The sequence below is a fragment of the Desmodus rotundus genome, chromosome 7, assembly GCF_022682495.2.
Source record: "Desmodus rotundus isolate HL8 chromosome 7, HLdesRot8A.1, whole genome shotgun sequence".
NCBI classification, from domain to species: Eukaryota; Metazoa; Chordata; class Mammalia; order Chiroptera; family Phyllostomidae; genus Desmodus; species Desmodus rotundus.
In genome coordinates this window covers 63,326,047-63,344,283 of record NC_071393.1, presented here as the reverse complement: position 1 = coordinate 63,344,283, position 18,237 = coordinate 63,326,047, and the positions used below count along the sequence as shown (strand labels likewise).

General features: G+C 44.6%; 3 protein-coding genes across 4 annotated transcripts in view; 1 reads left to right on the top strand and 2 right to left on the bottom strand.

Annotated features, from left to right (window-relative positions):
* ACIN1 (apoptotic chromatin condensation inducer 1) overlaps window positions 1-7,308 on the bottom strand; it is a 30,577-nt gene extending 23,269 nt beyond the window's left edge. Inside the window, exons 1-4 of the mRNA XM_024556881.3 lie at window positions 7,171-7,308; window positions 5,699-5,764; window positions 2,833-2,944; window positions 2,298-2,417 (exon numbers count right to left, since the gene is read on the bottom strand). Of these exons, the coding sequence (XP_024412649.3) occupies window positions 2,298-2,417; window positions 2,833-2,944; window positions 5,699-5,764; window positions 7,171-7,308 (436 nt within the window). The remainder of the gene's footprint in view (window positions 1-2,297; window positions 2,418-2,832; window positions 2,945-5,698; window positions 5,765-7,170) is intronic.
* Window positions 7,220-11,748, top strand: C7H14orf119 (chromosome 7 C14orf119 homolog). 2 transcript variants are annotated; one of them, XM_045192312.2, is made up of 2 exons: window positions 7,220-7,355; window positions 10,605-11,748. In XM_045192312.2, exon 2 carries the CDS (start codon window positions 10,606-10,608, stop codon window positions 11,029-11,031), a length of 426 nt encoding a protein of 141 aa, XP_045048247.2. In that variant the 5' UTR covers window positions 7,220-7,355; window position 10,605; the 3' UTR covers window positions 11,032-11,748. The 2 variants fall into 2 exon arrangements, with proteins under 2 accessions (XP_045048247.2, XP_024412641.2); XM_024556873.4 differs by lacking the exon at window positions 7,220-7,355 and adding an exon at window positions 7,517-7,820.
* Window positions 11,749-12,084: 336 nt separating this feature from the next.
* On the bottom strand, window positions 12,085-16,779 carry CIROP (ciliated left-right organizer metallopeptidase). Its single transcript, XM_053929149.1, has 14 exons — window positions 16,417-16,779; window positions 16,204-16,297; window positions 16,066-16,117; window positions 15,608-15,751; window positions 15,225-15,350; window positions 14,947-15,031; window positions 14,654-14,799; window positions 14,406-14,580; window positions 14,154-14,223; window positions 13,980-14,076; window positions 13,612-13,884; window positions 13,198-13,424; window positions 12,847-13,026; window positions 12,085-12,350 (listed from the first exon to the last, which is right to left on the bottom strand). The coding sequence occupies exons 1-14, from the start codon at window positions 16,709-16,711 to the stop codon at window positions 12,143-12,145; spliced, it is 2,172 nt and encodes a 723-aa protein (XP_053785124.1). The 5' UTR covers window positions 16,712-16,779; the 3' UTR covers window positions 12,085-12,142.
* Window positions 16,780-18,237: the final 1,458 nt, after the last annotated feature.

Genomic DNA, 18,237 nt, shown 5'->3' with positions numbered 1-18,237 from the left:
AGCAAAAGCCTTGCTAAGATCCCTTGGGGCTACTCCTTTGTTAAAGAACCTGTATTCTAAATATTCATTTTTAAATGTTTTGGCATTTTTTTCCCTCCCGCTTTTCCTAGTTGAGGCTCTTTTTTTTTTTTTTTTTGAAAAAATTAACATATGGTATTTATATACCCAGTCATGATCTAAAAGGGACTCCAGACAACTTCTGACTATTAGAGGGTGGGTACTGACTCCCAATACCTAAGAAAATCTGAAGAAAGTGATAGATAGGAAGGCAAGAAGGAGAGCCAGGGAGGATTTTATAAACCAACTCTTCCTTCCTATCTGGGATTGTCTATAGCACATAAACAGGAGGTTGCTGAAATATAAACCAAGGATCATGATTAAATATTATACTGAAAAACTACTCTTTCAGTTAGTCATTCGTAAACGAGTTGATTAACAGAACAATTAAGAGGACTTAAAAAAAAAATAGAGAGCCCCAGAAGAACAGAACTACAAGAGGACTTTAAAAAATGCGGAGTCCCAGCCTTTGCCAGTGTGGCTCAGTTGGTTGGGCATCATCCTGGAAAGCGAAAGGTGGCCAGTTTGATTCCTGGTCAGGCCACTCGCCTGGGTTGTGGGTTCAGTCCAGGCAACTGATCAATGTTTCTCTCTCACATTGATGTTTCTCACCTTCTTTGTCCCTCCCTTCCCCTCTTCTCTAAAAATAAGTAAATACAATCTTTTTTAAAAAATACCATCTTCTAGTGCTAGTTTTATGTGCAATTGTCTTCGCTCTCCCTAAACAGGATTTTACAAATGTGCTAACTCCCCATATACTCTAGTATGGAGATATGTACATAGCAGGAATCAAATACTTTGGGTGATTTTTATTTGAGAAGAAACACTGACAACTAATTTATAAGAGTTTCCCCCCTTCCTCCTGGCTTTACAATCAGGGAAAAAAGAGTGCTAAGAACTAAATGGATCAATTGAGAGTCTGTCACTTTTATATTTGGGAAGAAAAGAAGTCTCTAAAAGAATGTGTTTCTCTCCAACCATTAAACACCTCCTAAAATCTATTTTCAGGAAGAAATTCTATATTAATCAGAAGAGCCAGCAACTAACCATGACCACTAACATTAATAATGATTCAGCTCTGACTGGCATAGCTTAGTGGATTGAGCACAGGCCTGCAAACCAAAGGGTTGCCGGTTTGATTGGCAGTCTAGCACACATGCCTGGGTTGCAGGCCAGGTCCCCAGTAGGGGGCACATGAGAGGCAACCACACATTGATATTTCTTTCCCTCTCTTTCTCCTTCCCTACCCCCGTTTCTAAAAATAAATAAATAAAATCTTAAAAAAAAAACAGATTTGAAATACCTATTAGTTTATGCATTGGTTTAATATAGCTATCTGCCCTGACCAGTGTGATTCAGTTGGTTCAGCACTGTCCCACTAAACTGAAAGGTCACTTATTCAATTCCTGCACGTGCCTAGGTAGTGGGTTCGGTCCCTGGTTGGGGTATGTGCAAGAGGCAACCAATCGATGTTTCTCTCCCTCTCTTTCCCTATAAAAACTTCATAAAGAAGTATAGCTATTTACTGTACACAAGTCTTACGCACATGTTCTTCTGAAAGGACACTTAGATAAGTATTTCCTGACAAAGGCTGCATTTATACTTTTGCTTAAGATACTATGCAAAACTGGGTGCCTAATAATGTGAAAAATTTAATCTTGCATGAACCTAGTCCACATACTGGGTCACATAATACTCTGCACTGACTTTCATAGCACATAGCACAATTATAATTAATTATATCGTAATTTATTTAATGTCCATCTCCTCACTAGAGTATACGTTTCTTTAGGGTAGAGATTTATCTCTTTCTTTACTATATTCCTGGTGCCTAGCACATGCCTGGCATAAACAGGTGCTCAATAAAAAACATGAATTAATAAACTGTAATAATGCCCTTTTGTGGGTGACTGGATGTGCAACTCATAATATACATAATTGGTAAAGAGGTGAAAAAAGTTGTGACTGTTACTAAATTCAGAGGTAAAAGAGGTTGAAAAGGTACAGATGAAAAGAAAAATCATATTGCCTTATAAAATACTCTGAGAGGTTAACACAACATAGTGGTGAAAGCAGACTTCAAAAAGGACATAGTTTCCATAAAAAACACGTCAAATATCAAGTCACAGAGTTTCCCTGGGACTTTAACGGAGGCTTAGCAGGAAAAGGAGGTGTAACTACCTCCCCCCACCAACTACGCAGGACTGACAAAACAGCGCAGTGGGGAGGGAGATACGTACTGGGCGAAAGTCTGCTGAGCTCCAGCTCTGGTCTCTCCAGGCTGCTCTGAATGTCAGGAGGCAGCAGGGAAGCCACTCCCTCAGGATGGATCATCTCGTCCTCAGACTCAGCTGAAGCTTCTGCAAAGTACAGATTGGGTCGGGGCAGGGAGGGAGTGGAGGGCTCAGCATGTGGGAATATGTAGGAGTGAAGTCGGTCAGGCAAAGTCATGGACATAGAGTATTTACTAAAAAGAGTGCTGTACATAGAGAAAAACTCCCTAGGATTAAGCTCTACCTCATGTAAAGGGTGGCTTAATTTACTTGTAACTCTTCCTGGTAGCAGGAATCCTCTTCTAGTAAGATAGTCAAATTAAGTGTCTTCTGCCCTGACAAAAAGTAAATAGTAACTCACTTGGCTCCATAAACTACCAAAGCAAGTAAGTAGTTAGTCTCAGACTGACTTATTCCTGAAATTGCCCAAACAGGCCCATCTACTCGGTTACAGGAGTAAGAATGAAGAACTCCTTGTAAGAAGTGACAGTTCTGGGCTTACCTTCAAGTTCTGCAGCTTCTCGAGCTTCACGTTCCAGACGCTGCCTAAGAAGCTCCTGCTGCTTTTCCAGATACTGCTTTATGAAACTGTTCTGGCTCATTTCCTCGCCAATCTGTGTACAGGACATGGAAAAGGAAAGTCTAGGAAGGCAAACTAGGAAAATGCAAGGAAGAACATTTCATGATCCAAAGGTCTACCCCTTCCTGGACTCGAGAAAGATGATTAAAATGTTAGACAGCACTTTTTTAAGCTACTTTTATGCTGAGGACCAAAATAAATAGCCCTATGATCCACAAAAGATGGCAAAATGAGGAACTACACATAATTTTTTTATTTTAAATATTCAGTTCCCATCCAAAGAATGATGCACACATAACTTAAATAAATTCCTGTAAAACTACATCTTATAATCTAAATTTTTAGATAATAAAAAATACTATCTAAAAACAATCTAGCTCTGACTGGTGTGTTGTTGGTTGGGCGTTGTCCCACAAAGCAAAAGGTTGTTGGTTCGATTCCTGGTCAGGGCACATGCATGGGTTGTGGGTTTGTCCCTGGTCAAGGCAACTGATCCATGTTTCTCTCTCACATTGATGTTTTTCTCCCTTTCTCCCTCTCTTCCCCTCTCTAAAAATAAATAAAATCTTTAAAAAGGAAAATCTAAATTTTTCTTATGGTAGTAACATAAAAAAATGAAAGGAAAAAGTACTAGTTCATTTTTTGTTGCTAACAAAAGACCAATTTCTACCTATCCAGTCAACATTTTGACAAACATCTCCAAAATTCAAGAATACTACTTAAAAGTATGAAAGCAAGAGATTAAAAAAAGGATGTCTGCCCTGGCTGGTAGAGCTCAGTGGATTGAGCGCAGGCCTGTGAACCAAAGAGTCACCAGGTCGATTCCCAGTCAGGGCACATGCCTGGGTTGTGGGCCAGGTCCCGAAATGGGGGTGCATGAGAGGCAACCACACATTGATGTTTCTCTCCCTCTCTTTGTCTTTCCCTTACCCCTCTCTAAAAATAAATAAAATCTTAAAAAATAAATAAATAAAGGATGTCCATTCAACTTTTAGACAGAGTTCTATCTAACTCCATTTTCTTTGGGTGATAAGAAATCCAAGATAACAATATTTAAAATCCAGAGGCTTAATCCTCCCCCTTGCCTTTTTTTTTTTTGCAACACAGACCCCTACATCACTCTTTCGTCCTTCAGCTTTCTCCTCATAAATCCTCCTCCTGAGAACCTTCTTGCTTGGCAAGTCGTATTAGAACTCCAGAAAAAGGAAAAAAATCTAAATACTTTCTATGCTACTAGTTATCTTTCCTAAGTATGGTGAATGTTCGCTTTCACCTAAAGTAGAAATGAGTTTCTTGGTATTCAATGGACATTGATAAAAGTGTGGTTCACATATTAGAGAATACATATATTTGTTGCAAAAATGCTATGATAGCTCTGGCTGGTGTGGCTCAGTGGATTAAGCGCCAGCCTGCAAGCCAAAGGGTTGCTGGTTCATTTCCCAGCCTAGAGCACAGGCCTGGGTTGCAGGCCCAGGTCCCCAGGGCTTGTGAGAGGCAACCACACATTGATGTTTCTCTCTCTTTCTCCCTCCGTTCCCCTCTCTGAAAATAAATAAATAAAATCTTGTAAAAAATCCTATGTCAATAAAAGCAAAGCTTCAAAGACTAAAATGCAAAAGGAATATAATCATAAACTGATGAACTTATGCAGTTTCTAATGCTTGTTAAAGTATTTAACTAAACCTTTGTAAACTGGCTGGATTAAGATACAACTTAATGAGGTGGTAACAAGGTAAGAAGGAAGGCTCTCTTGTTTTTCCACAGTATCTTGGGACTTAATCTAGTACTGGAGCTGCACACCACAACACTAATGAAGATCTGGATTTTTCCTTTAAGTGCATGATACACTACCATGAAGGGATTTTAAAACTGAAAAAAAATTTTAAGAGATCATGCAGTTTAAGATAGTGCTAAAATTTTAGTTTTTTGGGTTTTTTATTTTAAGGAAAAATCTGTAGAATGATCACTTTTAAAGTCTTATGAAGAAACTCAATATACAAAGCAGATAGAAATAGATCTGATCTAGTTTAAGAGCATAGTGTGAACCCTTGCTCACTTTGGAAGAAGGTGTATTTCCTAGGAAGCTGCCAAAAGCAGCTTCACAAAACCTGAGCAGAGAGAGCAGTTATAAAACTATAGATCTGGTCCAACCTCTTATATTACACATAGGGAAATTGAAGAAACCAAGGCCTCCAAAGGTGAAGTATCTTGCTTTAAGTAACAGAGTAAACTAATTATATTTAGGAGTAACTGCATCATCAGTATTAACACTTTTAATGGTGGGTGATTTCCAAAGGACCAAATTCTTGAAAAATCTAAGTCAAAACGAGAGTTTCTCAGCAAGTATTTTCCTACATTGCCCTAGTGATTGTCTACTTTATTTCTACATTCAAAGACTACTACTTCCCCCAAATCAATGGCAAATAAATGACTTCAGATCCCTGTACAACACTTAAGTTGGAGCCACATCTTTCTGCACACACCATTTCAAGTATGCATTAGAAATTAATTAATACCTCTTCAAAAAACCAGCTCCTGGATTTATTGATCCTTAGAATTGTGCTTTTAGTCTCTATGTCATTTAATTCTGCTCTGATCTTGGTATTAATAGCTCTTCTCATTCTGTTCTTGAATTTTTATTAGAATTCAACTTTCCTGGCATAAGAACATTTCTGACCTTAGGGAACTTAGGAAATGTTGGTAAGGAATTAAGGATCAAGTATACATCATGTCTTTCCATGTGTCTGTGCATCCAAAGAGCCTACCACCTCCAATGAACCTTTCTTACCTGGGAATTTGGCTGAAATGCAGCATGGGGTGTTGAGTGTTTCTGTAAATTTTCTAGCATTAGAGCCTGGTGTAAAGAAGGGCAAAAAAGTCAGAAATCAGGGGGGAAAAAGCCACCCTTCCCCCAATCTCTTCATTAAATGCAACAACTAACCATACACACTTAAACTGTACTCTTTCCAGGGACCTAAAAGCCGTTTACTAATACTGTTCTCATTTATCTTCAGAAGACCCTTAAAGGTAGCCATGGTTACTGCTCCCAACTTTACAGAGGTAAAATGCAGGCACATGAGACAATCAGTGACCTGACTATGTAACGAAATCAATGACAGTGACCGAGCCAGTACTACAATATAACCCCTATAGTCTTTTGGACTTCTGACTAGTTCCCCTTCTAAATCTGGCACTGCAGGTAAAATTCAAATACTCAAATCAGCTCCAAATACATGAAACCATGGGGCTGCTGGTTTAGGTCTGATTCAATTACTTGGTCAAACAGATAACCAGGACTAGATTTACAGTTACCCAGAACCAGAGTGGCACCTAGATTTATTAAATTTAAAGAAGAGACTACAGAACAAAATGAGCAGACCCTGTAAACTGTGGTCTGACTTAATGATCCTCCCCACGAAATTGTCAGTTTATCTATAAAGCAACAGTCTGCCAACTCAATCCTTGAGCCAATCCAGCCCTAATCTGTACTACCCACCACATATCCTAATTCACCCCACTTAAAACCAAGACATTCTTATCTTCCCTCCGTTCACACCAAACCCATACACACCAATCCATCCATCCACCTCATAACTATCCTACCCTAACCTACTCAAACCGATTCAAAACCCCCAGCATATATACCAACCTGCCTCAGCTCTCTCACCAACAGTCATCAAACTCTAATCTACCCGAATTGCTGTGGATGCCCTACAAATTATACACCCCTCTACAACCATGACCCTTCAAATTAAGGATTCTCTTCATCACAGCTCCTAATGTAATCAGACAGACATTTTTACCCTACCCCAATCCTATTTTTCTGGATATAGATACCAACCCCATCAACCTCTCCGCCCAACTATACCCCTAAACTCCCTCCCAGAGCAACCAGCCCCCCCCTCAGGCCAGCAACACCGGCGGTAGTAGTGGGATTTAACTCCTTCTGCAGCGCATGCGCCGAAACCACAGACACAAACAAGGAGGGGGTGGGGAAAGAAGGAAGGAGCTTAAGACACTCCGGGAGAGTAACGCGCACCCTCCCATTTTGGGCTCGCGCTGCTGCCGTTAAGGCGGGAACCGGCGCTATCTCTATACCAGCGCGAGCCTCGCCAACCACCCTGCGCACGGCGCCGGAGGCTCGCGCTGGCGGCCTGAGCCAGCTCGCGCCGAGCCCGGACACTGCGCCTGCGCCGCAGCAGAGACTCGTCTCTACCGGGTCCGCTCCCCTCCGACACCCCGGCAAGGCCGTCTCCTCACCCCTTTGAGCCGCTTGACCAGGGCACTCTTCTGCCCGCTCTTGGCTAGGCCTCGCTGCTCTAGTGCGGCCTTCAGGTCGGTCACCCGCAGCGCCTGAAGAGGCTTCCCGTCCAGAGTCACCTCCTCCAGCTCCGCCATCTTGCGTGAGGTACTCGGGTCCGTCCCGACGGCTTCGGGCATCTTCGGTAATTTCCGCTAACGCCCTTCGAATGTACCGATCTGGCTCCGCCCACTGCCATAATCCACCCCTCGATTACCACTCAGAACTCCCCGGGTTCCTCCGGAACTTCTCGGGTGTTTCCGTCTCCACATCGGCACCAATCGGTTCTTTCCATCCTCCCAGACTCTGACCCCCTCCCTCATCCAGCTTTCAGAGCTCGGTTATCTTCGTTTTACCGAGGCTTTGAATCGAATCTATTCGGAAGTCCTCGACTCGGGCATAACCGAGATCGGAGTTTTTCGTCTCTCTCCGGACCTAACGCAGAGGCCCTGGGGCGCTAGGGTGTTTGGGGCTGGTCCGGGACCGGAAGTGCGTGGGCTGCCTGGCTGGCCTTGCTTAGGGTTTTCAGGAAACATGGAAGCAGTGGCAGTAGATGGAGTCCAAGTACTCTTGTGATGGTCTCTCTGTTCTCTGTGAGAGGAAAGGGGAGGTAAGCGGGGTAGAAGTCCTTGTCTGGGCTGGGTCAGACTCGGTGTTTGCGGGTCACCCTCGTGGGGCAAGTCTCTTCTACGGAAACATGCTGCCTCCGATCCTCTTAATCCCCGCCACTCCCATCTAAGGCTACGTTTTTCTTTGGGAACGCGAAATGCCGGGCTTGTTGGCCTCCAAGGTGGAAAAGTGGCAGCAGCGTGCCTTCGGACTCAGACTGAACTAATTCATGATTATTGAACTTGAGTTTGCCATGGAAGCCATGTCGCAAGACTCGGGAAAAATTCTCCCTTTCCCCGAGGGAAGGGAATACAGTTCCTTTAGGAGAAATTGCTTCTTGTAGGGTCACTAAAAAACAGCAACCTCTCAGGACTGGTTGGTACTGAACTGATTGCTTAGGGGTTCCTTTCTCTTTACAAACAATTGGCACAAACAGTACAATAGCTCATATACAGTAGTAGTTTAAGGTTTTCATTGTTAGAGATTCAAATTACGGTCCTTGAAACCTATTCAAGTTGGCTGACCTCATAGTTGCATTAGTGATGCACATCAGTGGTAGGGCATCAATAGGTATTATGTTGAACATTAGGGAAAACTGTTGAAACACATGAATTGTTATACATCTACAGCAGTGTAACACTTCTTAGATCCGTAAGCCACCAAACCAACTATACTTTTTTTCAGTCTTGTATAAACACGTGACTATTCTTTTGTTTTTCTTACTGTGTTATCTTATTTTGGTTCAACGCCCATCACTTCTACTCTTCTTCCTGGTGCTTTACAGGAAATATAAAGAAGTAATGGATGTTATCAGTTTCTTGGCATATTTTATTTATTTTTTAAAAGACTTTATTTACTTTTAAAGAGAAGGGAAGGGAGGGAGAAAGAGGGAGTGAAAAATCCATGTGTGAGAGATACATGAGTCAGTTGCCTCTCATATTCCTCCAACTGGGGACCTGCCCAGTAACCCAGGCATGTGCCCTGACTGGGAATTGAACTAATGACCTTTCAGTTTGTAGGCCAGTGCTCAATCCACTAAGCCACACCAGCCAGGGCCGTTGGTATAGTTTAGAAGCTATGTGTACATTGCAAAGGAGACTCATTCATTTTATGTGGTGTATTTTCTCCTCCACTGTTGATGGCTCTGGAATGGTTAGCATTGGGCCTTCCCTGATCAGGTGCATATACTTGATTAAAAAATGGGTTCCTGCTCTGGCTGGTGTGGCTTAGCAGATTGAGTGCCGGCCTGTGAACCAGAGGGTTGCTGGTTCGATTTCCAGTCAGGGCACATGCCCAGGTTGTGGGCCAGGTCCCCAGTAGGGGGCGCACAAGAGGCAACCACACATTGATGTTTCTCTCCCCTTTGTCTCTCCCTTCCCCTCTAAAAATAAATAAAACCTTTAAAAAACGGGTTCATTTTTCAACATTAATCATTGTTTTTTTCTTTACTCAACCTGGAACATAGAAATAGGCAGGAGAAAATGGGCAAGAAATGTGTTGGATAAGCTGGAATTATTGAGGGTCAAGGAACAGCAGCAGAAGAGGAAGAGGAGAAGGTAAAACAAAAGAGATGTGGAAGTGGTCAAACAAACAACAACAAAAAGAAGACTGCCAAAAAAGGTTATGATAGCCAAAATTCCCAGAGCAAAGAAGAATTATGTAAAAGTATATGGCCTTGCACTGGCTGGGTGGTTTACTTGGTGAAGGGTCTGTACACCAAAAGGCTGCAGTTTTGATTCCTGGTTTGGGTGCTTGAGGAGACAACCAATTGATGTTTCTTACTCACATTGATGTTGTTTTTCTCTCTCTTCTCCCCACCCCCTGCCCAAATCAATAAATATATTCTCGGATGAAAATTTTAAAAAAGAGGGTATGTGGCCTTGCAACTTTTGAAATTGATCTTAAAGAGAAGCACAAAGATTTTTTTTGCTCAAAAATTCTGTAGTACCTCAGTAACTGGAGGATGAAATCATCATTCAAGGAAACTTTACAGGTTACATCATTGATGTCATTTTGGAAAAATGGCCAGATGTAGATGATGATAGATCTTTGAGAAGTGAAGAAGTGATTTTAAAATGTGTATTTTGATGATCTGAACTGATATGGCCAAAAGGAGAGATGTTATTTGAAAACATATTTGTCCTACCCCAAAACTGTAAACTATCCTCACTATTGGCATTTTCACTGGTCCTGTTACAAGGCTGCTTGTTTTGAATCACCAAAGTGTAATAAACAGAGGAGACTGTCATGCTTATGGTTAGTCAAAAATCTTTGGTCACTTGAAAAAAAAGTTATTTTTAGATTTTTTTAATAAGAATGATGGAGGGAAGCCCTGGCTGGTGAGGCTCAGTGGGTTGAGCACCAGCCTGCAAACCAGAAGGTTGCCGGTTCAATTCCCAGCTAGGGCATATGCCTGGGTTGTGGGCCAGGTCCCCGGCTGGGGACATGTGAGAGGGAACCAAGTGATGTTTCAGTGTTTCTCTTCCTCTCTTTCTCCCTCCTTTCCCCTCTCTAAAAATAAATAAGATATATTTTTTAAAAGAATGATGAAGGGAAACTGGTTGGGGAGGGAAATCGGTTTGAAAAAGGTTGGCAAGTATAAAATAAAATTATTCTTGGATGACTTCCCTAAAGTAGTTTGATTATAACCTAATTCTTGTAAATTGTATTGTTGAAAAGTAATTTTCTTTATAGATGCTGATTGAGTATCATAAGATTTATTGTTGGGAAGTTGTATTTTGGTTGCTTTGTCTAAACAGTATATAACGGTGCTTTTATGTTTCAGGATGCCACTGGACTCATCTTCATCTTCAATGCAACTGTCCTTCCCTTCTCTACCCTCAGCGCTGGACAATTTTACTAACTCTTCCCCTCCCCCAATGTCTTACATCACTTCCCAGGAAATGAAGTGTATTCTTCACTGGTTTGCCAGTTGGTCAGGTCCTCAGCGTGAACGTTTCCTACAGGACCTGGTAGCTAAAGCAGTACCAGGAAAGTTACAGCCATTGCTGGAGGGTCTGGAGCAGCTTAGTGTGTCTGGAGGAAACCGACCACCTTGTATCTTTGAGTGCCAGCTACATCTTTGGGATCAGTGGTTTCGAGGTTGGGCTGAGGAGGAACGCAATGAATTTGTCAGGCAGCTGGAGATCAGTGAGCCAGACTTCGTGGCAAAGTTTTACCAAGCAGTGGCTGCTACAGCTGGTAAAGACTGATAGGCATTAAAATCAGAGAAGATAACCATAGCTGATGGAGCCAAAGCCACAACTTGACAGTGAGAACTTCAGGTGTGTCACGTAAAGGTCTGGGAATGGTATCCTGATCTGCTGACTAAAGTTGCTGAACACCACAGGCCTGGTTATTTCAATGTTAGCTGGACTCCTAGTGTGAATGTTTTCAATATAAGCAAATCCAGATCAGCAGTCTGCCTCAAGAGATGTCAAACCCTCAAGAATTTAATGGCTTCTTTTGTAACTATAGCCAAAAGGCATCTACACATTGTAACTGAAGTCTACTGCTGGCCTATGGGGTTATGAAGTAGAGTCCTCGTACTCCAGAAACAGGAGGAGAGTGCAGTAAAAGGTCATGTTTTTATATTTAGCTGGATTCAGATGGCAGGTTTCACCACCCTTAGCAGATTCTGGCATAATTATGTGACATTCTAACCACTAGCTTTCCTGCGACTGTACAGTAAAATTACGGAAAAATTAGAAGAGGGAGATAATTAGTTACTCCTTCCTCCACACTGATGTGTGTTTGAACCCAAATAGCAATGACTTTTTCAAAAGCATATGTGATATCCCTTGGAGCTGCTAGCAGATGTTCTTACTCTGTAAGTTTGCTCTACAACATACGAGAACAAGTGATACTCTTTAGAGGTAGAAGGGTTTATTTTTTGTATCAAAATAAAGAATGAATCTTTGGAACGATAAGTCTACCTTTTTTTTTTTTTTCCATTTCAAACCCAATATGAAAAGAGGCATGTGAGAAAAGTAGAACTTATGGGTAGATAGTAGATTGAGCTCCCATCCAGTTGTGATTTTTATTTTATTTCATTTTTATATTTTATTTATTTATTTTTAGAGAGAGGGGAAGGGAAGGAGAAAGAGAGGGAAACATCAATTTGTGGTTGCCTCTCACATACCCCCCATCAGAGAGACCTGACCTGCAACCCAGGCACGTGCTCCAACTGGGAATCAACTGGGAATAAGCTGGCGAGCCCCTGGTTTGCAGGCCAGCACTCAATCCAGGGCCACACCAGCCAGGGCCCATCCAGTTGTCTTCAAGAAATAATTTCTGTCCTGCCCCATGGGGCTTTCTGTACTATCACACCTCCCTTATTCCTCCAGCTAAGCCCCTTGTGTTTTGGACCTCTGGTGAATGGTAAGGGGCAGATGGTCCCACCTGAAGAGTAGCTTGTTTCTGATAGGCCACGGTTCCCAGTGCACCCACCAGGATAAGCAGTGTTAGGCTTATCCCTGTGGACAGACCTAGATGGGTCATGAAGGAATTATGGCCTGAGGTAACCAGCAACCTAGGAACATAGAAACAATAGTTGGCTTGGAGTAATGGCTAGGCCAATGAGGTGAAGAGCTTTACCTTTATTATAATACACAGAGCTCATAAAACCCTGTTTCATCCAAACAGTGAGCTAAACAGGAAATCAGTAAGAGCGACTATAGAACCTGAAAGTAGGAATAAGACAAATTTCCAAGTCATCAGCAACTTAGATTGTTGGAAGGAGATTTAACCTGGCAGTGGGAGAAGTGGCTTAAGGGAAGGGTTAGACTGGTGTTTAGGTAGCTAGACATGGTGCCTGGGCAGTGTGCATAAGAAAGGAAGGGGGCTAGAATCCCTATCTCCTAGAGTTGGGGGAACTCCACACTTGTGAGTGGAGAGGTGTCCCATAATGATAGGCTTGAGGTAGTAATGTTAGGGATCTTTGTTTTCTGAAATGAATAACTGCTTAAATGCTATTTCAAACATCTAGACTCTAGGAAACTGAAAAAGAAAACTACTTGGAGTATTACTTGCTGTATTCTGTGGTAAAGTTGGCTCCTCCATAATATACTTCCAGAGGCTTCTTCTGGAGAGTCAGGGTCAGGACCCTGTGCAGCATACTGACTGAAGGCCCTTGGCAACCAGGAGACTTCCATATATGCACAGTGAATACCAGGCTAGTGGTAATTGAAGGGCTGTGGAAGTAGCACCTAAATGGACATTTGGATCTCTTAATGGAGGTATAGTCCCTGGAAGATATCTTATGAAATGTGCAGGCTTAGGAGTGGGATGAACAGAAAGTCTCAGAGGACAGTTGTGAAGTAAAGGACTTAGCGTTCTCCCTGGCCCATAGTAAAAATCCTCAGCCTAAACTGTTTTACCTGCCAGTGCCTCTGTTCACCAGAGCCTGTAGAATTGCGTCAGTCAACTCTTCTCGTTCTTCCTTCCTCAGGGTGTGGCCTGGGGGCCCAGCTAATCCTAAAGACAGCCTGAATAACACGTCTTGGGTTGAAAGACTCATAGGTGGGGTAGTAACAGCATCTGTACCTTCATTAGTCTGACACAGCCGACCTCGGGGACAGAAGAGAAGACCATAGTACCCGGCTATCTACAAGGAAATGTAGCAGGGTATAGTTAGAGCCTCAGTTACTTGCTCAAACCCTCCTTCTAAGGAAAATGTAAAGTCTAGGTCAAAGTCATGGGCTCTGTGGGTACTTAGTGGTAGGGCCACTGTATAAGCATTTCCAGACTTCTTTTTGCCAGGGTGCTACAGTTCCCTCACCTATAACACCCACCTGAATAGCTTCTCCTGGAGGGCATGAGGCCCAGGGGGATCCCTCCACCTGCACCATATAGGCTCCCCTCTCTGTGCATTGATGTAAGTAGCAGTGGCCAGCCAGCTCTGCTTCCTTCAGGTGTGGGATCTGAGAGGGAAACCTGGCCTTGTCCCCAGGGAGCAGTTGTGATGTGAGGTTGGCAAGGAAGCACCGACTCTGGGAATGGTAGATCTCCCCGTGGGGATTCTCTACCCCAGGCGGGAATCCATTTTCCTTCTTCCAGCATTCACTCTGAAGGGCAGGGCAGAAGGTAAAACAGTGTTTGTATCGATGCCTTAGAACTTGACTCCTCTCCAGGCCCCCTCAGTTTCACTCTGTCTACTCACTCGGTTGACCAAGGGCTTGTACATGCGGCAGCCTTCCAATACAGGGTCTGAGGAGCAGCTTCCCTTGTCCAGGTGCAGGTAGTGGCAGCCCAATCCACTGTAGGGAAGGGGTGATAGAGTGACACTAGGATCACTGACGGCCGCACAGCCCCCTCAACAACTCAGCACACACACCTGCCAGTACAGAAGAAGTCTGAGGAGCCAGTCCCACATGTGGTCACCAGGCCAAATTCCAGGCCAGATCCTGCATGAGAGGAAGAGAAAGAGCCCTCAGGACAAATGAAGCCCCAAGCATCCCTCGGTGCTGGTTGTGCTTACAGCTTCCATTCCACCTTAAGCAGCAGATAATCTTTTCCAACCTCTCTCACTCCCTCCAAGCTGACTTCAGCCATGTACGCCCCTCTGTATTTCTCCCTTATTTCTCACCCTGGCCCCACAACAGCTTCTCTGCAGCACTGTGATTGACTTGGTACCAGCCTGAGTCTTTGAAGGCAGCAAGAGTGATTGGGTCTAGTCTAGTGTGCTGGGCACCATCAAAGGTAGCAGTCATTATAGAGCCTTGGAGTAGTCGGGCCTCCCAGTGTGAAGACAAAGGGCCCTGCTGGAAGAGTTAGCTGGTTACCACCTGGCTACCGCTTCTTCCTTCCAACACCCCAGGCTGTTCTTATTCTCACCTCTTCTTCCAAGGGGACGCCCAGGGAAACCTCTAGCACTCCCAGGTGTTTGGCCAGGCTGTGGCTAACAGTTGGGGTGGTGAGAAGCAGCTGTCCCCATTCATCTCGCCTTGTCACCTGTTGCCTTGAGGTACAGTTCTCTCGAACTGAATAGAGAAAGGGGAAAACGCAATGTGAGGAGAGGAAAATTTAGGAAGGGTGAGGTAGAATTGGAAGGAAGAAGTTCAGGAGATAGCGGTGATTCCCTCCAATTGACATTGTGGGAAGACCTCTTCCTCATTCCTCTCATTTACCACTGAGTCCTGAGGGGCAATCCCGCCACTTCTTGAAGAGCTGTCCAGAGAAACCCAGGATATGGAGCAATTCGTGTAGTGTGGCCTATGGACAGTGACAGCAGAGTGAGGGAGACTGGGTTTGCAGCAGGATCGCCCAGCCACTCCACAGCCCCTCTGCCTCACCACTTCTTAGAACCTGAGGCACCTCCTATTCCATCCTCAGTAGTTTCCTCCACTTCATGTGGGAAAGCGGCATGACCTTCCCCACCTCCCCCAACCTGTCACGCAGCAGTCACCATGACGATGTCACTGTGGCTGAGGCTGGGGCTGGTGAGATGTTGGGCACAGTAGACAATAGTCCCAGCAAGGGGCCTGTCTTCTGAGTCCAGCTGGCAGCAGACAGCATAGGCAATGAGAGAGGGCTGTGGATGCGTGAGGACAACTCAGGGGTGGAAAGCAGAGAAGTAGGGTAACACAGGAGAAATCTTCCTGAAAATGGAGGTCCAGTGGTACCGAGGGATGGAAGAGAGGGTTTTTAATCCCCATCCAAACTTCATCAACATGCCCCAAGTTACCTCAAATAAACACAATTTAATAAAAACTGCTTTATGTCCCTTACCCCTCATATTTAATATTAAGGGAAGCAGAGTAGAGAAAAGGGATTTGATTTGAACCTCACCTCTCGGCGGCACTTGGGAGTGTGGGCAACCTGCACATACAGGAGAAAATCAGTGTTTTGGACCCCAGGCCCATCTGGCTGGACGGGTTGCGGGGGACCCTCCTCTGGCCACAATGCATAACCGCGGAGATGGGCATCGGGGATCTGGCAGGGAGTGAAATGTGGTGTCTAGATTAGCAGATGGGCTGGAAGGATAGGACTACAGGAAACTGGGTACTAGGAGTGAGAGGCAGAGTTTCTATCTTTAGCCTGCCTTAGTGTCATCTAGGCAGCTGGCTAGAATAGGGAGCTCTATCATCCCCACCCCCAATCTCCTACTTAATAAATTCAGGGGGAGAGGGGATTCAGGGCTGTATTGTTAGGAAGCACATTTGGTAATTCCAATGCTGGCGGTATGCTGGTGGTCCTGGAGAGGTCTAGGCAGGCTGAAGATCTTCAGATCCCTAAATTGTTCTCACCTTTGCACCCAGGCAACTCTCTCCTTTGTACCCTGGATTCAAGAGGCTGCACCTGCCAAGAATGAATATCTGCAGGTGAGCTGGAGACTGGGTACCCCTGAAGAGGAATTGTACACACTCACAATGATATGAACTCACCTGTGGTAGTTTGGGGTGTCTGGGTCTCCCCAGAGAGCATGGCAGTACTGTGCAGGGTCTCGGCTCAGAAGCAGGGGTCCTTGTACTGGAGGCACTTAAGACAAGAGGTCCATTTTACCTCAGTATCTTAGAGTTTCAGTTCCTCTTCTGTGGAGGCAGTCTGCTTCAGATCCCTCTGTCCTCAGCCCTCCCCACTCCTCTGTTCACACTCACCTGCTAGGACACCCTGGAGTCGCTGAGCAGCCTCTCTCACTGCAGCCAGGGCTTGGGATTCCCCACTCATCCCATCTGCCTCAGAATCCCAAGCTCCATCTGACACAGGGTCCCTTATATAGCAGGTTTGGATTCGGAGGGGTTGAGGATCATGAGAGCCAGGGAGTGTGAGGGAGGAAGAGCGGAAGTTTGAGGAAAGTTGGGAGAAAGGGGGCTTGAGAAGGCTCACAGACTTCTGTGTCTCATCATGTAGACATCTGCTTGCAGCAGCCCCGAGGAGTAGCAGCAGAAGCATCTTCTGCCTTCTCGTGTCTCCTGCAGCCCACCCCGGGTGCTGTCTTGTGTTCCCTTCCCCGCCTCACTTACTTCTGGCTTTCCTTTCTTTACTGTATCTGTGCCTGTCCCCTCCTCCACTTTTGCTTATTTTTCAAGATTTAAGTGTTGTTGACTAAACCTACAATTCCCGCCAGGAGGTCGGATGTGAACCATAAGAGCCAAAGCTGCCTCTGCCATGGGGGCGGGGTTGGGGGAGGGGGTGCAGGGTACCAGAAGTGGAGAGCTGGGGGAGGGGCAGTGTTATTCCCAAGGCCTAAACTGACCTTTGCAAAGAGGAGCTTGCCCCACCAATGAAGGAACTCAAATACCTTGCTTCCTTCTCTCATCCTAACTCCCCTGACATTCTGAGTGGACAACCTTGGAACCTTCTCAGAACTAAAATATGGGTGTTAGCATATTGGTGTATGTGTGTGTAGCTGGGCATTCTTTGCTCATGGGGATAGGCAAACAAGGTTCCAGCACTTCACTAGCCCCACATGAGAACCGGGTAGACTCTAAACCGGCAGACATTTTGCATCTCCTCCATCTGTGTAGAGGACTTAGTAGGTGCCACAAATACACGTTGGTTGACTGATACCTCCAAACAAGAAGCTGTTGTGTTAGCTCTGTGAGGCCTCACAGAAGCCACTGATAGGCATGTCCAAGAGGGAAAGTAAACTCTTTAAATGGACAGTAATGGAAGATGTTCAAAGATGTCCTTACCGAACTCTTGGAACTCCCTCAGTTTTCTTTGCTCATACTGTGCTTTCACATCCTGTTGACTCTGCCTGGATACCCCTCCTTCCCTGCCTGCCTGCCTAATTCCTACCCTCTCTGTAATTACTCTGGGAAGTCTTTCTTAACACCTCCAGCCCAAATTCCACACCTGTCAGAGGGGGAGGGTGCTCTTTACTTCCTGCTCCAAACAGAACATTTGTCATCTTCTTTTATAGTTGTTGACTTAGTGGCTCTCCCTCCACTTCCTGCACTCCTTCAAGGTGGGCCGGCATCCTGGCTGGCTTGGTGTCCACAGCACTCAGCATAACCCAGAAGGCTTAGTCTTCATTTTGTGCACAAAGGAACAGAACCTAACCCTATTATTTAACTTTTGAAGAGGCAGGTGAGGGGTGCAGTGACTAAGGCAATGGAGCTAATTAGTGACAGACAAGGCTGGGGAGGTTGAATTTTATACTTTGACATTCCAGAGCTGTGTCTGGCACTAGCCATTTGCAAGGGAGGCATCCAAACTCTAGCCAAGCCAATTCTGTACCTTTCTATCTATGCAACTTTGGCCAAGTGCCTCAGCTTTTCCATTCGCAAAAATGGGGATAGTTTCACTTGTCTGATAAGGTTGTTATGAGTAGTAAGATTTGCAAAGTGCTGAGAACAATGTCTGGTGCATAAAAACACAGTCAAGTAAAGTGGGTATATTCTAGAGACACTTTAACTCTGGAGAAATACTCTGCTCTTATCAATGTGTACAAATCATTAGAGGACTCTTGTTCT

Coding starts and splice junctions, on each gene's coding strand:
- C7H14orf119 (XM_024556873.4), top strand. CDS start 7,786: ATGGTCTCTCTGTTCTCTGTGAGAGGAAAGGGGAG. Junction 7,821..10,604: donor TCTGTGAGAGGAAAGGGGAG/GTAAGCGGGGTA, acceptor TTTATGTTTCAG/GATGCCACTGGACTCATCTT.
- CIROP (XM_053929149.1), bottom strand. CDS start 16,711: ATGCTTCTGCTGCTACTCCTCGGGGCTGCTGCAAGCAGATGTCTACAT. Junction 14,800..14,946: donor TTGCCCCTCAGGACTCAGTG/GTAAATGAGAGG, acceptor TTCTCTATTCAG/TTCGAGAGAACTGTACCTCA. Junction 13,885..13,979: donor ACAAGCCCTTGGTCAACCGA/GTGAGTAGACAG, acceptor CCTGCCCTTCAG/AGTGAATGCTGGAAGAAGGA.